This window comes from Erinaceus europaeus, chromosome 4 (genome assembly GCF_950295315.1).
Source record: "Erinaceus europaeus chromosome 4, mEriEur2.1, whole genome shotgun sequence".
Classification (NCBI taxonomy): Eukaryota; Metazoa; Chordata; class Mammalia; order Eulipotyphla; family Erinaceidae; genus Erinaceus; species Erinaceus europaeus.
This window is the reverse complement of record NC_080165.1, coordinates 114,579,362-114,600,233: the sequence shown is the minus strand read 5'-3', so window position 1 is coordinate 114,600,233 and position 20,872 is coordinate 114,579,362. Positions and strand designations below refer to the sequence as shown.

The 20,872-nt window shown below is 34.6% G+C and overlaps 1 protein-coding gene across 5 annotated transcripts in view; it reads right to left on the bottom strand.

Moving 5' to 3' along the window:
• MAP7 (microtubule associated protein 7) overlaps positions 1-20,872 on the bottom strand; it is a 188,627-nt gene that overhangs the window by 27,297 nt on the left and 140,458 nt on the right. For 4 of the 5 annotated variants that reach the window (XM_060190396.1, XM_060190394.1, XM_016186837.2 and 1 more), the window contains exons 6-8: positions 15,948-16,058; positions 10,632-10,745; positions 5,467-5,615 (exon numbers count right to left, since the gene is read on the bottom strand). In XM_060190396.1, the coding sequence (XP_060046379.1) occupies positions 5,467-5,615; positions 10,632-10,745; positions 15,948-16,058 (374 nt within the window). The remainder of the gene's footprint in view (positions 1-5,466; positions 5,616-10,631; positions 10,746-15,947; positions 16,059-20,872) is intronic. The other variant, XM_016186838.2, reaches the window with a different exon arrangement.

The following is a 20,872-nucleotide window of genomic DNA, read 5'->3' as shown; positions in this document are numbered from 1 at the left end:
TTAATTTTCCTTAAAGCTGATCTCTCTTTAATCACTTTAGAGGGGCAAATGAAGCAGAGGAGAAGCAGTTTAGACAATGTTAAGTACTTGAGGCAAAATCCTATCAGACAAATAGATGTTTTCTTATCCTCTGAGTGAAAAAGCCAGCATTCTATATAATTTTTCCTGTTAACATTTTTCACAAGGCAAAGATAGATCAAATGCAGCAAGCTACTCAAGTTAATGATCTGCATAAATGACCAGTAAGTCAAAAACTTCAATTTAATATATAAAAAACTTTCAATTTTGTAAGTATAGCTATGTTGACAATACAAATAGCTTCCAAAAGAGATAATTTAGATAAATAACTCTTGAAACAATGCTGTCTAACAGAATTATCTTTAAAATTATTAGTATGACAGAAAACAGAGAAGTAGGGCAAGAGAGGGAGAGAGAAAGATACCCGCAGCTTGTTCCACAGCTCATGAAACTTCCCTCCTGTGGGTGGGGAGCAGGGGCTCAAGCCCATGTCCTCATGCTTGCTAACTTATACGCTTTACTGGTTGAGTCACTGCTGAACCCCCCAGAATTTTTCATGATGATAGATATGTTCTAAATCCAATGTTCAATAGTAAACTCATAGTAAACTCTATTTGAGTTTAGATCTAATTTAATTAAATTTAAAACTAAATTCAGTCTTATAACACTAATTTCAAGTGCTAAATAATAGCCATTTTAAATTTAGACTCGAATTAAATACAATAAAAAACAGAAGGAAATTAAGAAAACAATTCCAGGGGCCAGGTGGTGGCGCACCTGGTTAAGCACACACATTACAGTGTGCAAGGTCCCAGGTTCAAGCCCCTGGTACCCAACTGCAGGCGGGAAACTTCACAAGTGAAGTACAGGCGTCTCTCTGTCTTGCTCTCTAGATTTCTGCCTGTCTCTATCCAATAAAAAAATAAATATAGTAAAAAAAAAAAAGAAAGAAAACAATTCCATTTGCTTTACCATCAAAAACAAAATGGTTAGGAATAAAGTTAACCAAATAAGAACTAAATAATGAAAATTAGTGGACAAAGTTAAAAGAAGTCAAAGAAGACACAAATATATAAGATATATAAGTGTTCATAGACAGAAAGACCAGTTATTGCTAGAATGTTAATACTATCTAGAAAGACTTAAAAATTCAATGTAATCTTAATAAAAAATTTAATGTCATTTTTTACAGAAACAGAAAAATCTACTCTAAATTCATAGGGAAACTTGAGGGATACTGAACAGTCAAAACTAGCCTGTAAAAAAGAACAAAACTGTCATATCATATTTCCTGACTTCTAAACATATAACAAAGCTAGTTATTGAAATAGTGTGGTTCAGGCATAAAGAAAGACATAAATACAAGAGATAATCTCTTTCACAAATGGTATGGAAAAAACTGGTTATCCACAATCAAAATATGAAGTTGGGTCTTTACATTACACCACATAAAAAATTAAATCATAGCCATTGTTTAACTGAGTTTGCTAAAGAATCTGTTTTTCTGTAGTACATTTTTCCTTCACAAAGATACAACTTTCACTAATCTGAATATATGGGAAATTGTGCTGCAGATGTGTTCTACTTAAAGTTCAATTAATTTGCCTTTTAAATAATAAAGGCATTTTATATGTTCATATTTAATTAAATACAACATAAATATTCATAATTAAAAAGTTAAATCAAAATGGATTGAAGACATAATTATTAGACTTAAAACCAATATTCTCTGAAGAAAAATATTATCAGATTGAACTGGGTAATGGTTTCATGACTATGGCTTCAAAAGTACAGGCAACAAAAGTCAAACGCAATCAACAACAAAAAACATCAATCTTAAAAATTACTGTGCATCAAAATAATAGTCTACAGAGTAAGAAAGTGGCAACCTACAGGGTGGAAGAATGTTATTTGCAAATATTAATCTAACAAGGGGCTAATATCCAGAATAGATAAAATCTTCAAAACTCAACCATAAACAACATTAAATTAAAAATAAAGATTGAAAATGGGCAAAGGATTTGAGTAGTTACTTCTTCAACCATCAGTGATATACATATAATCAAGAAACAGGGCCAGGTGGTGGCACACCTATTAAAGTTCACGTTACAACGCACAAGGTCCTGTGTTCTAGCCCCACTCCCCCCAACTATAACAAGGAAAGCTTCACAAGTGAAGAGTGCTGCAGGTGTCTCTCTTTCTCTCTATCACTCTATCTCCCCCTTCCCTCTCAATCTCTTGCTGTCTCTACTCAATAATTAAATTAATGTAAAAAAAGAAGCAACTAAGGAGCATATAAAATTTTGCTTAAGAGTATTGATAGCTAGAGAAATGCAAATCTAATCCATAATGATACAAAATAACTGTTGTTAAAGATATGGAAAAACTTTAATCCTCAGGTAGGAATGTAAGTAAAATGGTATGCTTGATATTAAAAACAATGTGAAAGTTCCCATATAAATTAAAAAGGAAATTACCATAAGATCCAGTAATCCCACTTCTGAGTTCAGAAAAGACAGATTCTCAAAGAGATATTTTCATAACCACAGTCATATTCACAGAAATACTATTTATAATAGCCAAGAGGCAGAAGCATCTCAAATGTGCATCAACAGATAGGTGGAATAACTGAACATGATGGTTTTGTATGCCTCCCTGTCTGTCCAGCTATCCATGTGTACACCCATTCATCAATACAAAGATACATTATTATCCTTAGATAAGACAAAATCCTGCCCACTGCTATAAGAATAAACTTTGAGGGCACTGTGCTAACTAAAATAATATATTCACGAAAAGAATAATGCTGTCTGGCTGCACTTATTTTAGGTATCTAAAGTAGTCAAATTCATAGAAAAGGAAGTTAAACGTGATGGTTGCCAGGGTACAATGGAGGAGACAACAGGTAACTGTTGTTTGGAAGATTTGAGAAAAATTTTTTTCCAGATTGATTGCATAATGCAAAGATATTTAGCTCAACTGACATAAACATTTGCAAATGGTTAAGATGGAAAGTTGTACTCTACCCTTCTTACAATTAAAACATTTAAGAATTTAAATGTTGTTTTGTCAATCTTACCAGTCTCTTCACAACCTCATTAGCCCTGTGTGGCTTTTTGCTCAACTTATTCTACAACACAAGCCGAGAGTATAAGTTATTTGTGGAGTCATGTTCTGGCAGAGATATTTGCCTAAGTATTTGATTATAAAGAAGTAAAAAGAAGAACAGTAAATCAAATACTAAGAGAGGAAGGCATTACAAAGTCTAAGTGAGTGAGAAAATGGAGGTTCTGTACAATGTCTGAAGATTATAGAACAAGGTCTACATTTTCAAAGGATACCAAATAACATGTAGTTTAAAACAAAGAAGGATTCTTAAAGACATAACATGTGATGAAAATCATTTAATCTGTTGCTCAGGGGTCAGTCCTAATCTTTTCCTCCTAGGACTGATTTTTGTCTTTATTCATAACAATACATTTTTCTTTCAAAAATTTTTTTTTGCCCTTCCTAGTATTGTCAAGATATTTATAGCAAAGAGCAAACAAATTTTATCTGTGATAACTAAGTTTTTAGTTGGCGTCCTTCAGAGATTGCAATCTGGGAGATACCACTCAGGCACTACAAACCTCATATATACAGAATCATCTCCTATGGGTAGTTGGATAAATTCTTTAAAAGGTGAGAGTAAAAAACCTTGCATACTAGTGCTGTAACAGAATGCTTCTCTTTGAGGTTGAGATCTGACAGTGCTTATTGGTATTTGTAGCAAAGTTGGGTGCCTTTTCCCCAAACTATCTGATTTTCAGAGTCAGGATGCTTGATTTGTTGTAAGTGATATAAAAGGTTGTAAATTCTGGTTACCAAGCAGTCAGGCATGGTGCATGTATGAAAGTTGCATTCTTCAATAGGCCACTGACTTCATCTTGGATATTACCTCAATCATCTTTTTAAACTATTTCTATTTACTTGTTATTGGATAGAAACTGAGAGAAATTGAGAGGGGAGGAGAGACAGAGAGGGAAAGAGACAGAGAGACACCTGCAGCACTGCTTCACCACTTGTGAATCTTTCCCCCTGCAGGTGGGGACCAGGGCTTGAGCCTGAGTCCTTGTGCACTGTAATGTGTACTATTAACCATATGTGCCACCACCTGGCCCTTTTCCCCTCAACAAGTCTGAATTTAATGAATTAGGGTTATCATAAAAGTCATGATTCATTTTTATATAGGAAAACAGAAAAATATATCATGACTTTTCTGACAAGCTAGTATTAGTAATCTCCATAGTACCTAATGTTCGGGTCAAAGCCATTGTATTTAACTACTGATTTTTGTGTACAGATAGGATCTTTTATGTGCTTACATACTAACAACAGAGCATTTCACAGATATTAAAGGTAGTTTCACCTTTGGTTTGATAGGCTGGAGGTCTGACTCAATCATGAATTAAACACTGATTCCTGAGGGCCTGAAGGCTTGAAAGAAAACTCTCTGTAGGCAAACCTATCAAGCTCTTAAAACTCTCCAATTATCCTTAAAGATTTAAGAAAACACTTTCAAGTGTCCATCAGCTTTACAAATCTGAATTGCTTTGGGAATTTAAGATTTTAAAAAAATGTTATGGCCTTTCATTAAATGGTTGCACTATTACTATGGGAGCGAGGCAGTAAGATCTGCCTGACTAGTGGGTCTTTTAAGGCTAAAATATAATGTCTGAAGATTATAGAACAAGGCCTACATGTTCAAAGGATATTAACTAACATGCAGTTTAAAACAAAGAAGGATTCTTAAAGACATAACATGTGATTTCATTGCATTTACAACATGGTGAAAATTAACAGCTCAGTCACCTTGCTAGTAATAACAAGTACAAATTATAGTTTTCACTTGAAAAACTTTGAGCTTATAACACAGCTCACTGGTATTTTAAGAATTAGCTACTTAGCAAATAACTACTGTTTTCAAAATACTTTGGCACTATATTTTAAGATCTGGATCTTGACAGGAATTAGCTAAGCAGATAAAAATTCTTTGTGTTTAGTGAACCCCTTTTAGATAGAGTTCAGACAGCTTCTGGATATGGGTGCAGGAGTCCTTATCAAATGGGCATATCAAGGCCCACTTTCTTCTTCAAAGGGTTTTCTTTTATTTAGACAATAAAAGCAGGCAGCGATTACACTTATTTATGTGGAGGCACTGAGTAGTTCTAGCACACTTGAGTGAAATGTAGCTTTCACCTCCACATTTTTAGGGGCGACAGAATGATCAAGTGGAAAGGAAGTGTGGGGACACTACTGCCCAGCCAATCAGATTCAAGACTACAGTGATGGATGAGATGATGGATGCTTCTCTCTCCATTCTTAAGACACACATCAAACCTTGGGGGTGGTTTCCACTCTGCACGGTAACAGCACAGGCTAGCCCAGCTGTTGTCAGAAGCTACTCACCGCTGTGCCATGAATAGTCTTCCTTCGCGTAGAGCCTTCGGGTGGTGTTACAAAGAGTTTTGGTCGATCCATCGAATTTCTACAGTGTGCAGCTTTGTAGGGCATGTTGATGGGGCTGCAAGATGCTGAACGAGGACAAATGGGGATAACTAGGGTGCAGATGATTGTTTTACATACAAAAGTGCCAGAGGAGCAGTTGGAGGAAAGCCAAAAGCAGGTTCAGGAAAAGGAGCAAAGCAGAGGTAGAGAGAAAAGTAGGGAGAGGATGTTATTACCTAACAGTGCCCAGAACCATCATGCTAAACTCTTTCTTCACAGTCCTACCAGTCTATGATGTGTCCAAAAGGTAGACATGTACACATGAAAAGTCTGGAATATATAACCTATCTGAATATTTACATATTGGTTAAGTATACAGATGCAGTCTAAAAATTAAGGAAAATCTGATACTCTGATAAACTGATGGTTCTGGTAAAACTCCACATTATCTACATTAAAGAAAATTTTTATAAAAGCTCTGGTTTACAATCCGATTTTTACTAATTAGCTTTAAGATGAAATAAAGGATGGGAAGACAAGAAGCAAGCAAGCAAGCAAGTAAGCAAGATTTACTATAACTATTTAGGAGTAAAACTCAACAGTTAGTGGGATAAAAAAAAAAGCAACTAGATTTTAAATGTAAAATGATGGGCTTTTAACAGGTGTTAATAAGATATACTATAAAGATAAGTAATAATTCCCACAGAAAAATTCTGTGAATGTATTATTTATACAAAGACAAATCACATGCATGTTCATGTAGTCCCCAAAGCCAAAGCATTTGCCACAAGTGGTAGCATAATATATGAGAATAATTCAATTACTTAAAATGAACAGAACACAATTGTTGTGCTGACTCATGAATAGTTTACAGTTTTTCTCAAGATGGAATATTCTTTTTAAAAACCATATAGTTCATAACCATTCATTTTGAAAGAAACAATGTCATAATCAAGTGATTCTGAGCAATACTGGATTAAAAAAAATTATGTAACTCTACATAGACAACACCAGTGTAGGTATTAAAGTTATCTGATTGATTTTCAGATCTCATCGAGACAGCTTCTTTTCCAGCAAAACATAAGAAAATTAACAAGACGAGAACATTATGTACTAATATTTGGACTGTGTTATAAAATGAATTTATCCAACTCTAGTCATTGTAGCAATTATTTAAAGAGACTAGCTGAATATAGTAGTATTAATAAGTTAAAAATGCTAATTCACAAGACAGTGTTGGAGCAAACTTAATTTCAAAATTATGGACTTAAAATAATGTTTTGATTTACACTATAGATAGAAAGTTGACCAAAGTGCATTTTCATTAATGTAGTTTCTTTCACAGGACACCTCATATTAAACTGTGGTGGTTAATAGAGAGGAAGGGAGGGCACAGTGACTCTTGTGGTGAATTGTATACACACCTATATGGATGTGAAACTATACCCCTGAAATCTTATACTTTGTAAACCAATGCTAAATTGCCATTAGTAAATTAAAAGTCTCACATTATCTTTTGGTTATCAGTCAGCACTCAAAAAATAAATAGGTTAGAAATTGTATTTTTAAGGTAACTGAAGAAGATATTATTTATTTATTTAGGGTAGAGACAGAGAAATTGAGAGAGGAGGTGAGATAGAAAGGGAGAGAGAAAGAAAGATACCAACAACATTGCTTCACCATTTGTGAAGCTTTTCCCCTGGGTAGGATCCAGTGTTTGAACCTTGATCCTTGCACATAGTAATGTGTGCACTTAACTAGGTACACCACCACTCAGCCTCCTGAAAATGCATTCTTTCTCATCATCTAAAAACATGACTCTATTTCTTCTGGATAAACCAAAACACTGCATTTCCACAGTCCTTAACAGGATATATTTATCTTACTAGCAATTGACAAGTTTTTACTTTAGATCTTAATGAAGTAATGTTCCATTGTGTTATGAATACATATGTGATTATGAATACATAGTTATGATTATGATTATAGGGGAAACTACTCAAAAGTAACCTTTTCTCCAGTGCCTTGTCAAAGGCAATAATGCAAAACTTCCAAATCTACTAGTGCATTTAAAGAATAATGCTCTGACGAGGAGAGGCACATGGCTTAGAGGAACATCCAAATGTCAACCACCTTGCTCAGGGATCTAGAAAGTCTAGGTAACAGTGATGCTTTAAGGCCATGAGTCTGGCAATGAACAAGATATATAGCACAGAAATAGGATTTCTTTTCTAGTGGAAAACAGTATTTTCAGCTAATATCATCATGCCTTGTAATTATTCTTTATTACAGTGCTGAGGTAACAATTCCAAGCAAGAGATAAAAACATTTTAAGCCTAGTAGAACCTATACAAAATTTTCAAATTTAATCATTCAAGGAATATTGTCTGGCTGAATTAAACAGTCTTTCTAAGAGAGAATATTACATTTCATGAAATTCATTGTTCCGAATAGCAACATCAAAAAAATCTATAACTTTTAATATCGATTATTCTAATTCATCTAAATCTAATGGACTTAAACTGATTATTCTTGCCCTCTAAAGATATAGTAAGAATCAGTATAGTTATTCCCCATGATCCAGAGCTCTCCCAAAACAGTTAAAACAAACATAAAAATTCTTTTATGGAATTGTCTTTGAGAAAGTCTTCTAAAATGTTTACATTTCTTCTTATTCATGGTTATAAGTATGCATTAATTCAAATTATTCAAGATTTTTCTATATGAAATAAAGGGTGCAGAGAGAATACTGTTCATGTGGTTGCGGTATGACATAGACAATGTGAAAACTGAAATAATGTAACATTAACATTTATTGAATGTCTACTATGCATAGGCACTATTCTAAGAGTTTGACATGTAATAATTTATTTAACCCCAAACTCTAATAACTTCCTGATTATAAACATATTTTAAGAACTGGGCATGAGAAAATCAATTCAAAATGGCCACAGATGAAAGGTCTGTGACTTGGATTGCCAACCCTCAACTGCTCTACTGTTTATTCTGGGAGTCAGCAATCACCAGACAACCTAGGGTTATGGAGGACTGTTCAGTTTGAAACCTGGCTTTATACAGGGTATCCTTTTGCTAATGTAATCTGGGAAAACTATAAAGTCTAGAGCCAACACTTAAAATGGGAAAATAAGAAAAAATAATCAAGGAAAATAATTTTTATTATTTGTCATTTAAATATTATTGTTTTAACCAGAGCATTGCTCAGATCTGGCTTATGGTGTACAGGGTACAGGGGATTTGGTGGTGAATCTAGGACTTTAGAGCTTTAGGTATGAAAGTCTTTTTTTTTTCATAACCATTATACTATCTCCCCTTCCCTCAAAAGAAAATTTTAAAGAATCAACACTTTGGGTTTACTAAACATATGCTGTATTAATACAATAATACAAGTGATTTAAAGAAGGCAAGTGATTTAAAGAACATATTAGTAATATAATAGTTAACATAGGCAGCCCAAGACAAAACTATGCACATTAAAAGGCTTCACACTAAAGGGAAACACACAAATGAAATAATTTGTGCAAAGGAGGATGGAGAACTTCCCAAGAGACAAAAGCTGAACAAATCATCTTGATTGAGTATAACAATGAAGATGAATACTGGAAAAAGAGCTAAGTAAAATGGGTAGAAAACAAGGAAGTAGAAAAGACTAAAGGAAGAGTGACAGAACTGACAAAAGTTAGTGATGACAGAAATAGCAAACAAGCAATCCTTCAGTATGAAATAGCAGACAATGTAGAACTTCTGAAGCATGAACCGTAACTACTTAGAGCCTATGAATTAAGACTTCAATGAAGTTTTAAAGGATTTTCAATTAAATAAACAAATAAAAAACTTTCATGCCTTTTATAAAAACATGGGATTCATAGACATAAAAATATCTGTGCTTTTTCCTCCAGAAAAAGCTCAGATTCAATGTGACAGCTGACAGAAAACACAAGTCACTGTCATTACATAGCAGACCATGTAATTATAAACAGAGTATGACGCAGGATTCTGAGGATGGAGGGGTAAGCATGTTTAAGATCAAGTCCACAGATTTTTAAAGGCTTCTTATCATTACTTGGCTTCTATAAGACAAGTACTGGTAATACTTGCATTTACTTTATTTATTTATTTATTTGTTTTTACATTCTTCTCATGGGGATTAGACTTAAGATTGATACTCATTAGCTCTCTGGGACCCATAGATGAAAGACATCATAAAACCACCAAGAACTATTACTATAAAGAGGGTTAATAAAAATGAAGAGGCTTGCAGAAGTAAAGCATTTTTATGAAGAGGATATCCAATTTATTAAGTGCCAAAGATGAAGGCTGGTTACATAGGTGTAACACATGTGCCCAAAGATATGTTGGAAAAATCCAAACCAACTCATGATAGAAACAATATCAAAAGTCTAATTCATATATTTCCAGTTAGGTAAAGGTTCTATACTGACTTCTAACTATATTAACTGACTCAGGCGTGTTTCACACTTTAAAAAAAAAAAAAGTACAGCATTATAAATATTAATAGCCAGTCTTTCAAAGAATGGTTTACATCATTTTCACAGAATATAATATTTGAGAGATCTTTGTATTTTTTAATCTCCATATCTCTTTGTGTTTTAGAAGGGTATTATTTCTAGATTACATACTACAGACAGGAAAGTTTAAGTGGCTAGCCCACGGCCACATTGTGAAACTTTATCCTTAAATCAACTTGTACTTTGATTTAAGTCTACATAATAGTATTATTTTTTCTTCCTTTGATTATCAAGTCAGATGCAGGGGAAGAAAGGAGGGTAGGTAAGGGATGTGTTTTCCTTCTATCTATAAGTAATGTTATGGACAGATATATCAGAAGTCATCTGATTGCAGAGAAGGGTATACTTTGTTTGGCATCTGATATCCAGATAAGATGCTAAGAGGGAAGTGAAGAGGAAATATTGCCAGAAGCTGGAAACCAACACCAGCAGACATAGTTCCAAAGCCATTCCACCCAGAAGAGAGAGATGCGTACATTATGGAATATGAAGATATGATTAGATGAATATTGGTGGCTTAGATATGCTTCAAAAGGAGAACTTAATCTCACCAGGAAAGTTGCACCATGACTGTTTTACCTGTGTCTCCAGACAAGGCTGCTGTACTTTTACTTCTGGCCAGGAACGAATGTGTGGGCGTCAGCAGTCTGTTAACAACGCTGCTCTCCCAAGGGCTGAGCTGCAGGCGGCGAGCTAAATGTCACCACATAATCAAGATGTTAGAAGCATTCTTTCCAGGGACAAGAGTGTGTAGAGCATTACACTTATAACTTCGACATGATGGGCCTTCTAAGAGAGAGACAGAACAGGATTTCCCAGGAGGACAGCTGGCAGAGTCAGGGCAACTGGAGTCTTGCTCCAGTCAGAAGATATCCCATAACGTTGCCCTCCTTCAGGATGTAAAGTTTGTGGCAAGTTCTACATTCACTTTATAGACACAAGCTCCACTGATTACTCTCCTTCAGTAATCAACAGGTTAAAAAACAAACTAGAAAGATTAGTCAGCAGCAGGCTGGGCACTTATTGCTGACCCCAGTCGTATGTATTAGCCCTGACCAGAATAGGCAGAAGACCCAAAAGCTTTGTTAAGTATCCTGAAAATCAACACTAACAAAAGTTTTGGCAAACAAAATTCATAGATAAGATAAAAAAGGTCTCCACTGAATTTTGCTGAATCACCATCAATTGCAACTTGAGCAACTGGGAATGGGCAGGGGGCAGCACAGCACAAAGTAAAAGAGGACTCATGTCGTTCTGCATGGGATTTCCTTTTGACTTTTTCATTCAGCAAGTCAAGTCCTTTCAGATCCTTCCTATTTGGCAGCAGTATAAAATTTTTGGCAAAGGCAAAGACTAAAGCTGAAGTAAGTTAAAAATTAAACAGAAAAATCAAAATTTAATGTAAATCTAATGCTGGAGATTTCTAGTAAGTATATGAAGAATCTGGAAGACAAATGGAAACTAATGCAATGAAGTATAGTGACAAGTTATATTAGGATATGATACGATTATATATTGCCAGATAGGCCAGGGAGCTATTTTCCAAAAATATCTGGACAGAAGCTTGCAAAATTCAACAAATATTACTAAAGTAAAATAATTATAATCTCTTTTCTAGAACATAGTTTCTAAATCATCTTTAAAAAAGTCTAAAAATTGTCTAAACATGGTGAGATCACTTCTGCTCTATGCTATAAAGCAGGTGCAATTGCCTCTGGAGTAATGATTATTAAAATGATCCTTTTATATGTCGAAATGTGAAGGAATGGTATTGAAATGCTAGAAAATTAGTTTTAGTTAACAGAAGTCATTTAATATTACATGTTATGAAAATAATTGCTTCTGTTTGAAAGGAAGCACTTATCTCCAAGTACTTACTTAAATTTAAGAGAATAGTCATTTTATTGAAGGTTCTGGTAAATTTAAAATTAGTGATTTGCTCATTAGATTTCTGTTTACTAGGAGAATCTCCCTGGCTAAATAAAAAAAAAAAAGAATGATTCCTTTCTTCAAATTAACTCTGGATGAGTGACTAAAAGCCACCAAATTGGCTTATCATTGAAAAGACATGCCCTTTCCTCTCCATTAAAAAAATCCAATTACTTGTGGCCTGGGAGGTGGCGCAGCGGATAAAGCACTGGACTCTCAAGCATGAGGTTCTGAGTTCAATCCCCAGCAGCAAATGTACCAGAGTGATGTCTAGTTCTTTATCTCTCCTTCTTTCTCATAAATAAATAAATAAATAAATAAATAAATAAAATCTTTAAAAAAAGTTATTCTATTTTTAAAAAATCCAATTACTTTATTTCAACAACTCTCTTAGGAATTAATCAAATAACTTTACTTAGATGAAGATCACTAAAAATCCTCTTTGATTTGCATTTAAAGCAAAAATAAAGAGATATATTTTATAGATCCAGACCAGTGAATGATTTTGCTAGAAGAAACATGCTTCCTCCCCATCTGTTAAGTGTGCTCCGAGCCAAGAGAAAGGTAGATTCTTCCCATAAGGTGATAATTTGGTAAACATTTGAAGATAATGACTGTTTTTCTCACTTAGGGGTGCTTAATTTGACGATGATAAAACCTTGGAGATAAATTACTTCTCATTAAACGGCTCTATAGTATTGATTCTAGTTAAGCACTTAAAAATAAGATATTGACAGTTCTAGAAACTGGCCATCCAGAGCACAGGAGACCAAGAGAACTTATAGAAACCTACCCTTTCACACTCCTCTATAAGCAAGAAATTATTTTTTAGTTCCAGATGATGACTGTCACATAGAAAGATCAGTAAATGCTGTTAGATCCTGATTTTTCATTAGATATATGTAAGCATTATATGAAATCGTCCATTTAAAAAATGTTGGCAAAGTTAATTCAAATTAAAATAAAAACAGAAACCTTGCTCTCATCAAATAAAGCATGAATGTGGGCAAAATATAGTTTGAAGTCTACCACTGTGTTCTCTGACATAGATTCCAGGGGAAAAGACTGTAGCGGGCGGGAGTCGGGCGGTAGCACAGCCGGTTAAGCGCATGTGGTGCAAAGCGCAAGGACCAGCATAAGGATCCTGGTTCCAGCCCCTGGCTCCACACCTCCAGGGGAATCCTTCACAGGCGGTGAAGCAGCTCTGCAGGTGTCTTTCTCTCCCTCTCTCTGCCTTCCCCTCCTCTCTCCATTTCTCTCTATCCTATCCAACAACGACGACATCAGTAACAACAACAATAAAAAAAAAAGGGTAACTAAAGGGAATATATATATGACTGTAGTGGGCAACTTTATCTTTGCTTTTACAAATTCCCTACTCTTTCTTGAGAAATAACTAGTCAAGCAAGCTTAAAGATAATAGTATATACTTATTAATGTGAAAGATTCTCCTGCAACAATTACAGAAACCATTTTTTAACTGAAGTCATTTTACCAGTCCATGTGATACTATACCCTTTAGCATTTAAAGAAGTGTGGATACAGAGCCAGTGGACACCACTCTGTCTCTGAAGGCCTTCAGAAGTAGATATTTACCACTTGGCATGGAAATATTTCAGTATTTTTAATAACAGAGCATTACAAATGAATATTACTTTTGAAGGCTTGTGCCATAGGGCTGTGAAAACTCAAGGTATCTAGCAATATACTCTAGCTATAAAATCCTCCTAATTTAACAATTCAGTGGAAAAAATTTAAAATTTCACAATAAAAGCATAACCAATTTAAAAAAAATAGCAGATAAGTACAATTACTTAAAATCTCTAAACTATAAGTTCAAACTGAGGAGAAATTCTGCTTTAAGCTAAAAGATCTAGACTTCCCCATCCTGTTGAATGTTTTGTGTAACTTAAAAAACAAAAACAAAAATCTTCCTGGTTAAAATGAAGCTTCTGGGTGAGCCAAATATTCCTTCTGGGTCAATGTCCACAGACCCAGGATCTGATTCACAGCACATTTGAGAACAGATTAGAAAAGCAGAATTTCCAAATTTAGTGTTCTTCCTGTCCTATTAGTCTAACTTGGTATCTGATTTTCTAAGCATGCACTGTAACCCAAGGGGCAGTTAGTTTACTGGCCAGGTATGAACTGGTTATAGAAGTTCTCCTGACTGACAGCCTCTCCCAAAAGAAGAATCCATGGAATCAAGGTCTAAGGTATAGACCCATAGAGATAAGAACTGGAGATATAATGTAGCAATAACATGGGTTAGGTGTTAGTGATCTCTGTTCCAGTCCTTATTCTGCAATAATTAGACTACTGGGCATTAAGTCAGGTATTTTACCTCACAGGTATTATTATCACCCTAACTAGAGAAAATGAGCCATTCCACAAATCGTTAGTTCCCAGTTCAAAGATCCTATTACTTTAAGAATATCCAATCAGATAGGATCTGACAGAATCCACAAAGTAGCTTTATATTTCTAGTTAATTCAGCATGTTTAGAATAGTGGATAGGATTCTGTACGATATACCGTCCATCTCTTGACTCTGAACCATAATCCACTTTCAGTTATGGAACTATAGGAGGCAGTAAGACAGATTTAACTTAAATGTATGAAAAACAACAAATGTAGTCTGTTTTTAGAGCCAGGTTCACCAAAGTTTGGAATTAAAATGATGAACTAGTGACCAATTCCAAAGAAAAGTATGAATAGACAGCTACAAGAATAGCATTAACATCCAATATTTTATATTATATTCAAGGAATGGGCTTGAAAAAAGGTTACTCTGAAAGTAATTTTAATGCACAGTTTTCTCTAACATGCAATGGGCACCTAATTTGGCTATATGCCTAATATCAATGTTTAAGCAAAGTTAGTTTTAAAAAGAGTCATTTTGGTTAAAAGGCAAGAAAAGAAACTGTTAAGACATCTGCTTTAAGAGATTAGTTATAAAATAACATCAATTTATACACTATTACACATTTCATAACTTCATAACAACTGATATAATACAAAATATACTCATACACACATACAGAACATGCACACATTACATTATTTTTAAATACTATATGCAAATACTGAACCTTTCTTAATCAGTACTTTATTAAGATAAAGTACTCAAAGTAACAAATTGCTACTGCTAATGCATATGTGTTTTTTATATTACACAATAATACTTTGATTTTTTATAAGTTTAAAATCATTTAGTTATTTGGTTACTAACAACAGCTTATCTTAAAAGCTTGATTTTTCTCTTCTGTGATAAATACATAAAATAAAATTTTTACTTTATAAATAACTCAACATTTATGTACTGTAAATCCACAGGATGAATAAAACTTAAAGTTCAAATAAAACTTATTGAAGGACCATGATTACTAAAAATGTTGTGAGGCTAAAGTGATGATAATATTCTTCATGTTAGGCCAAAAATTTAAGAGTAAATGAATGGATTAAAAAATAATAATACACACAAGAAATATAATACAAAAGGTTTGGGTAAGTGAGAAATAAATTAGCAAAACAAAATCTACCAACATGAATCATTCAAAAATATTTTTTTAGGAAGTCAAAGCTGGGATTCCCAGAGTACAGATGAAAAGTCAAAGTATGATTGAAGTAAAATAAATGTTCATAACATTATTTGCATGTTGGTGGATAAGTGGGTGATTTCTGAAGCTGTAACCTCATTTACTAAAAGGTTGAGGGAAGCACCGCTTTCATCACCGCTAAGTGCAATCATTCAGCCAAGTTCAAAAATGAGAAATGTTCTTGTCGCAAGAAAAATGCTGCTCAGCCGTTTATTGCTTTTTTACTCTGAAGTTTTTTTCTTCCTATTTAAGAAATGCAGGGAAAGCAACTTCAGATGCTTATTTTCATCTGTAAACATTCAGAAAAAAAAAGCATTAAGTAAATAACAACATCTTTTGTTTTGTTTTGTTTTTCCTTTTGACTGTACCTCTATCAGGTGAATTTAGCAAAGTTGCAGATGATGAGGAGAGCCGCTTGCTAATGACAGGATCAACATGTTTCGAAAGATTCATGGTGGAAACTGATCGCCTGTCTGGATCTAAAACAAATGAAGATAATGCTAATTGACAGCCAGCATGCAGGATTTCAATTTCCTAGTTCAGTGATGAAAGGAAAAACTAGGACTGGGTGCTCTCAGCTCTACTACTAGATCTTTTGCAATAGCACTATTTTTTAAGTAGACGTTTTAAAGGTAACTGAGAGGGTAGGAATAAGATTTATTTTTCCTGATAAAGCAAATACTCAGTTCCTCATCAAATGCCAGCCAGGATAATTCAATGATATTGTTATAGTACAACAAATGGATAAAGACCAAAGAAAGGCCAGTGAAGGGCAGCTAAAGTAATGGGGGCTTACTTGAAGCTAAAAGAAGACCATAAAAAGTGTATGATGCCGACCAGACTTCCCTGGACAGACGACCCCACCAGTATGTCCTGGAGCTCTGATTCCTCAGAGACCCTCCCTACTAGGGAAAGAGAGAGGTAGGCTAGGAGTATGGATTGACCTGTCAACGCCCATGTTCAGTGGGGAAGCAATTACAGAAGCCAGACATTCAACCTTCTATATCCCACAATCACCTTGGGTCCCTACTCCCAGAGGGTTAAAGAATAGGCAAGCTATCAGGGGAGGGGATGGGATACAGAGTTCTGGTGGTGGGAATTGTGTGAAGCTGTACCCCTCTTATCCTATGGTTTTGTCAATGTTTCTTTTTTATAAATAAAAAATTGAAGAAAAAAAAAAAAGAAGAGAGAACCTTCAATGGGGGAGACAGGATACAGAGCTCTGGTGGTGGGGACTGTAAGGAATTGTATCCCTGTTATCTTACAATCTTGTAAATCACTAATAAAAAAAATTAAAAGGAAAAAAAAAGTGAATGTCTTGGTGGCTGACAGTGGCACACCTGTATAGCACACAAATTACTATGCACAAGAACCTGAGTTCAAGTCATTATTCCCCATCTGTGGTGCAGAGAAGTTTTATGAGCTGTGAAGTAGTGCTGTAGGTATCTCTCTCTCCCTTTCCTTTTTTATTTATTGGATAGAGAAAGCCAGAAATGGAGAGGGAAGGGGGAGATCGAGTGAGAGAGAGACCCAGAGTCACTTGCATCCCTGCTTCATCGTTTCAAAAACGTTCCCTCTGCAAATCTGTGTCTTTGAACATTATAACATGTGTGCCCAAGCAGGTGGGCCACTTCCAGGCCCCTTTTCTCTCTCCTTCCCCTTCCTCTTTCAATTTCTCTCTGTCCTGTCAAATAAAATAGGAAAAAAAAAAAAAGGAAAAAATGGCTGGCAGGATGGGTGGATTTCTAGGGCAGGCACCCAGCTCCAGCAATAACCCTGGTGGCAATAAAAATAAATAAAATAAAATAAATGTGAATTTTATAATTTATTGAAGTAAGGGCACTAGCATAGTAAAATACTGGTAGAATATAATGTAATTACTAGAATTAAAAAGAATACTGGACTCTGTGTTTGCTGACAGTTTTGCTAGTAGAGTCATTTCACTATGATGTTTAAGTTTACCCTTAGAAAAAGGAAAACATACTTTAAGTGTGTAAAAATTGAACACTGCAAGGAGTCGGGTAGTAGCGCAGCAGGTTAAGTGCAGGTGATGCCAAGCGCAAGGACCGGCATAAGGATCCCAGTTCGAGCCCTCCCCCCACCTGCAGGGGGGTCGCTTCACAGGCGGTGAAGCAGGTCTGTAGGTGTCTGTCTTTCCCCCCCCTGTATTCCCCTCCTCTTTCCACTTCTCTCTGTCCTACCCAACAACAATGAGATCAATAACAACAACAATAAGAAAACAACAAGGGCAACAAAAGGGAATAAATGAATAAATAAATAATTTTTTTAAAAAAGATGAACACTGCAACACTTCTCTTAAAATGTCTTTGGACAGATCACAAATTTGTTCAGTAAAACTGCCAACAATATTAATAAAATCAGAAATTTTCTCTTTGTTTATGAGTACTATTATTGCTCATATTCAGTTGAGTAATTTTAGAGTAATTCTTGAAGTTAAAAGGGAAATAATAGTCATATAAGACTCAAAAAATCCGCTCTGGTTAGTTATCTACCTCTATAGTAGAACCAAGTTGTAACCATGCTCAATAGTATAAATAATTTTCCCTGACAAAATTGAATGCATATAATAGAAGTCTAAAAATATCATTTTTATTCTTATCTAAGAGACAAGCAGATGTTCTACTCCTAAAAGCCAAAATTAAAGGGTTTTGTCAGTTTTATTCTCTATTGTTAAACTTCTTCTAAAAGTAAAAACAAAAATTATATACATTCAATAAGTGGCCTTCTCAATCCAGCTCCCCTGGGATTAATGAATACTGGCAGTAGAAACTTTATAGTAAAATCTCCCACAGAGTAACCATTTTAGACCATTATTAAGAGTGAAAAGGCAATAAGCAAATCTTTCACCAACAACAGCTGTTCCTGTTTTCTATTATGAGTCATTTGTGTGGCTGAATCAACTTTATTATTAGAATATATAAACATAATTTCTGTGGCTCCCATTTACACTTAATTGAAGGGCTCTTCAATCAGTCCTAACATTAAAGAAGAGATTTAGGTTAAATATTAAAAGGAACATCTTGAGGAAATATTTGATTCAAAAAAGAATAGTAAAAGTGATAACAGAGCAATGATTTCTGATGTGTAGTTGAGCAAATCTGTGTCTAAAATGGGTCTAAACTGCATGGCTAAAAGCAAGGAGGTATAGTATGTATTTATCACACGGCTTGATACATACTAAGATAACTTTTATTTCTTTTTATTTCTGAACCAAACATAGATTCAATAGCATTTATGAGTAATTGGTTTAAGAAGTATACAGTTTTGCAAACCACTGAGAATTGATGAGTAAACAATCAAAAAAGATACTGATTTAATTAGGATGTCATCTCATTTTGGGGATCTGTCTGTTGGTCAGGAAGCACTATGAGCACATCATGAGTCAGGCATTATTGTGAAGTGGTATTCAAAATAAGTAAGATTTGATTGCCACTCACAGCAGATCATTTTGTCCTTTGATTTTGGCAAATTCAAATTATTTTCAAGCTTTTATGTCCTAATGTGGAAACTAGTTCTCTAATTTATAGCTGTAATAAAAGTAGATTTTATCTAACAATTCAGAAATATACTTCTTTCTCTGGTTCTGAATGGCAGTAGTAAAGGTCATATATAAAACTTAGTGTTTTTAATTTTTTTTTCTTACCAGAGCACTTCTTAGCTCTGGTTTATGGTGGTGCAGGGGATTGAACCTGGGACTTTGTGGAGTCTCAGGCATGAAACTTTCTTTGCATAACCATTATGCTATCTAACCCCGCCCAACTTAGTGTTTTAAACTAAGAAGCAAGAATTAAAGAGAAATTTGGTAAGTACAAAATGTATCCTTAAGACAACTACTTATAAAACAATATTTTCCTAATAAAAATTAAAGAGCAGGGAAAAGAACAACTAAATAAAAGCAACTTTATTTTCCCTTGAATATGTATGAAAATCTATATAGAGGATGATTCTGCCATATATATGAAAAACATGAAGTCAAGTAGTAAAAATATGCATAAAGTTATAAAATTATATACCATTATAGCTTTTCTGCATGGAGCATAAAAGTAAAACTATTTATATGATTGAACACTACATATAAATGATTCTTTGATCAAATATTTGCTATGTCCTCCTCCATCAAATACCACAGGATCTTGAAAATCCAAGAAAAAAAAGTGCTCTCAAATTTAGTAATATACTTTTAGATTTTTTTTTTTAAATAAAAGGTTGCAAAAATACAAGGAGGGGGTCAGGCAATAGTGCAGCAGTTTAAGCACACATCGTGCAGGGACCAGCACAAGGATCCCTGTTTGAGCCCCCGGCTCCCCACCTGCAGGGGTAGGGGGGTTCGCTTCACAAGTGGGGAAGCAGGTCTGCAGGTGTCTATTTTTCTGTCCCCTTTTCTGTCTTCCCCTCCTCTCTTAATTTCTGTCTGTCCTATCCAACAACAACAATGGAAAAATAATGGCCACCAGGAGCAGTGAATCTGTAGTGCAAACACTGAGCACCAGAAAAAAAAAAAAAGCACAAGGAATGTTCGAATAAAAGAACAGAACAAATATCAATAGTTATTTAGATTAAAACTAAAAATGATAGTAGTAGTATTGATGGTGTATGTATGTGAAGGTGGGGAATAAGGTGGGCACGGAGACTGGATATACTTTGATCCTAATATTAGTAGTTTATCGGATAGAAAAGTACTTAAAAATTTCATACAAAATAGAAACTTAAATGGAAAGTAAACATATGGAATATAACTTATTTCTACACCTTTAAGTCACCTGAGTGATTTTATCACACTTAAGAAACACTGTGCCATATTCCAGATCTAGGTCTATGCAATGGAATACTAAACGTGCATTATGAGTATGGAGGTGATGGTTCAGCTATTGATGAACTGGCCTTAGATCGAAGGTGCTAACTATAGGTCAAGCAATCAACCACAGGGTCAACCACAGGGATGTCTATACCATATTTCCTACTACCACCAAAAGTTGAGAAGTGGTGGTCCAGGCCAGCTAAATCGAGAGAGGAGAATGACGATTCAACAAAACCACCTAGGAAAAGAATGTAAGACAATGATTTTTCAAAGTAAATCAAAAGAGTAAAAAGATATTAGATGCACACAAATGAAAAAGAACTGATGTACTACATGAAAATCAACATGTATTTGAATTTACAGTACAAACATAGTCTAGGTCTAAATTTCACTAAGTCCATATTTCAATATGGCTGCTGTATGTCCATTTAAGAAAGAAGAAACAGATATTTGCTGCTCTTTCTACCTTTCGAA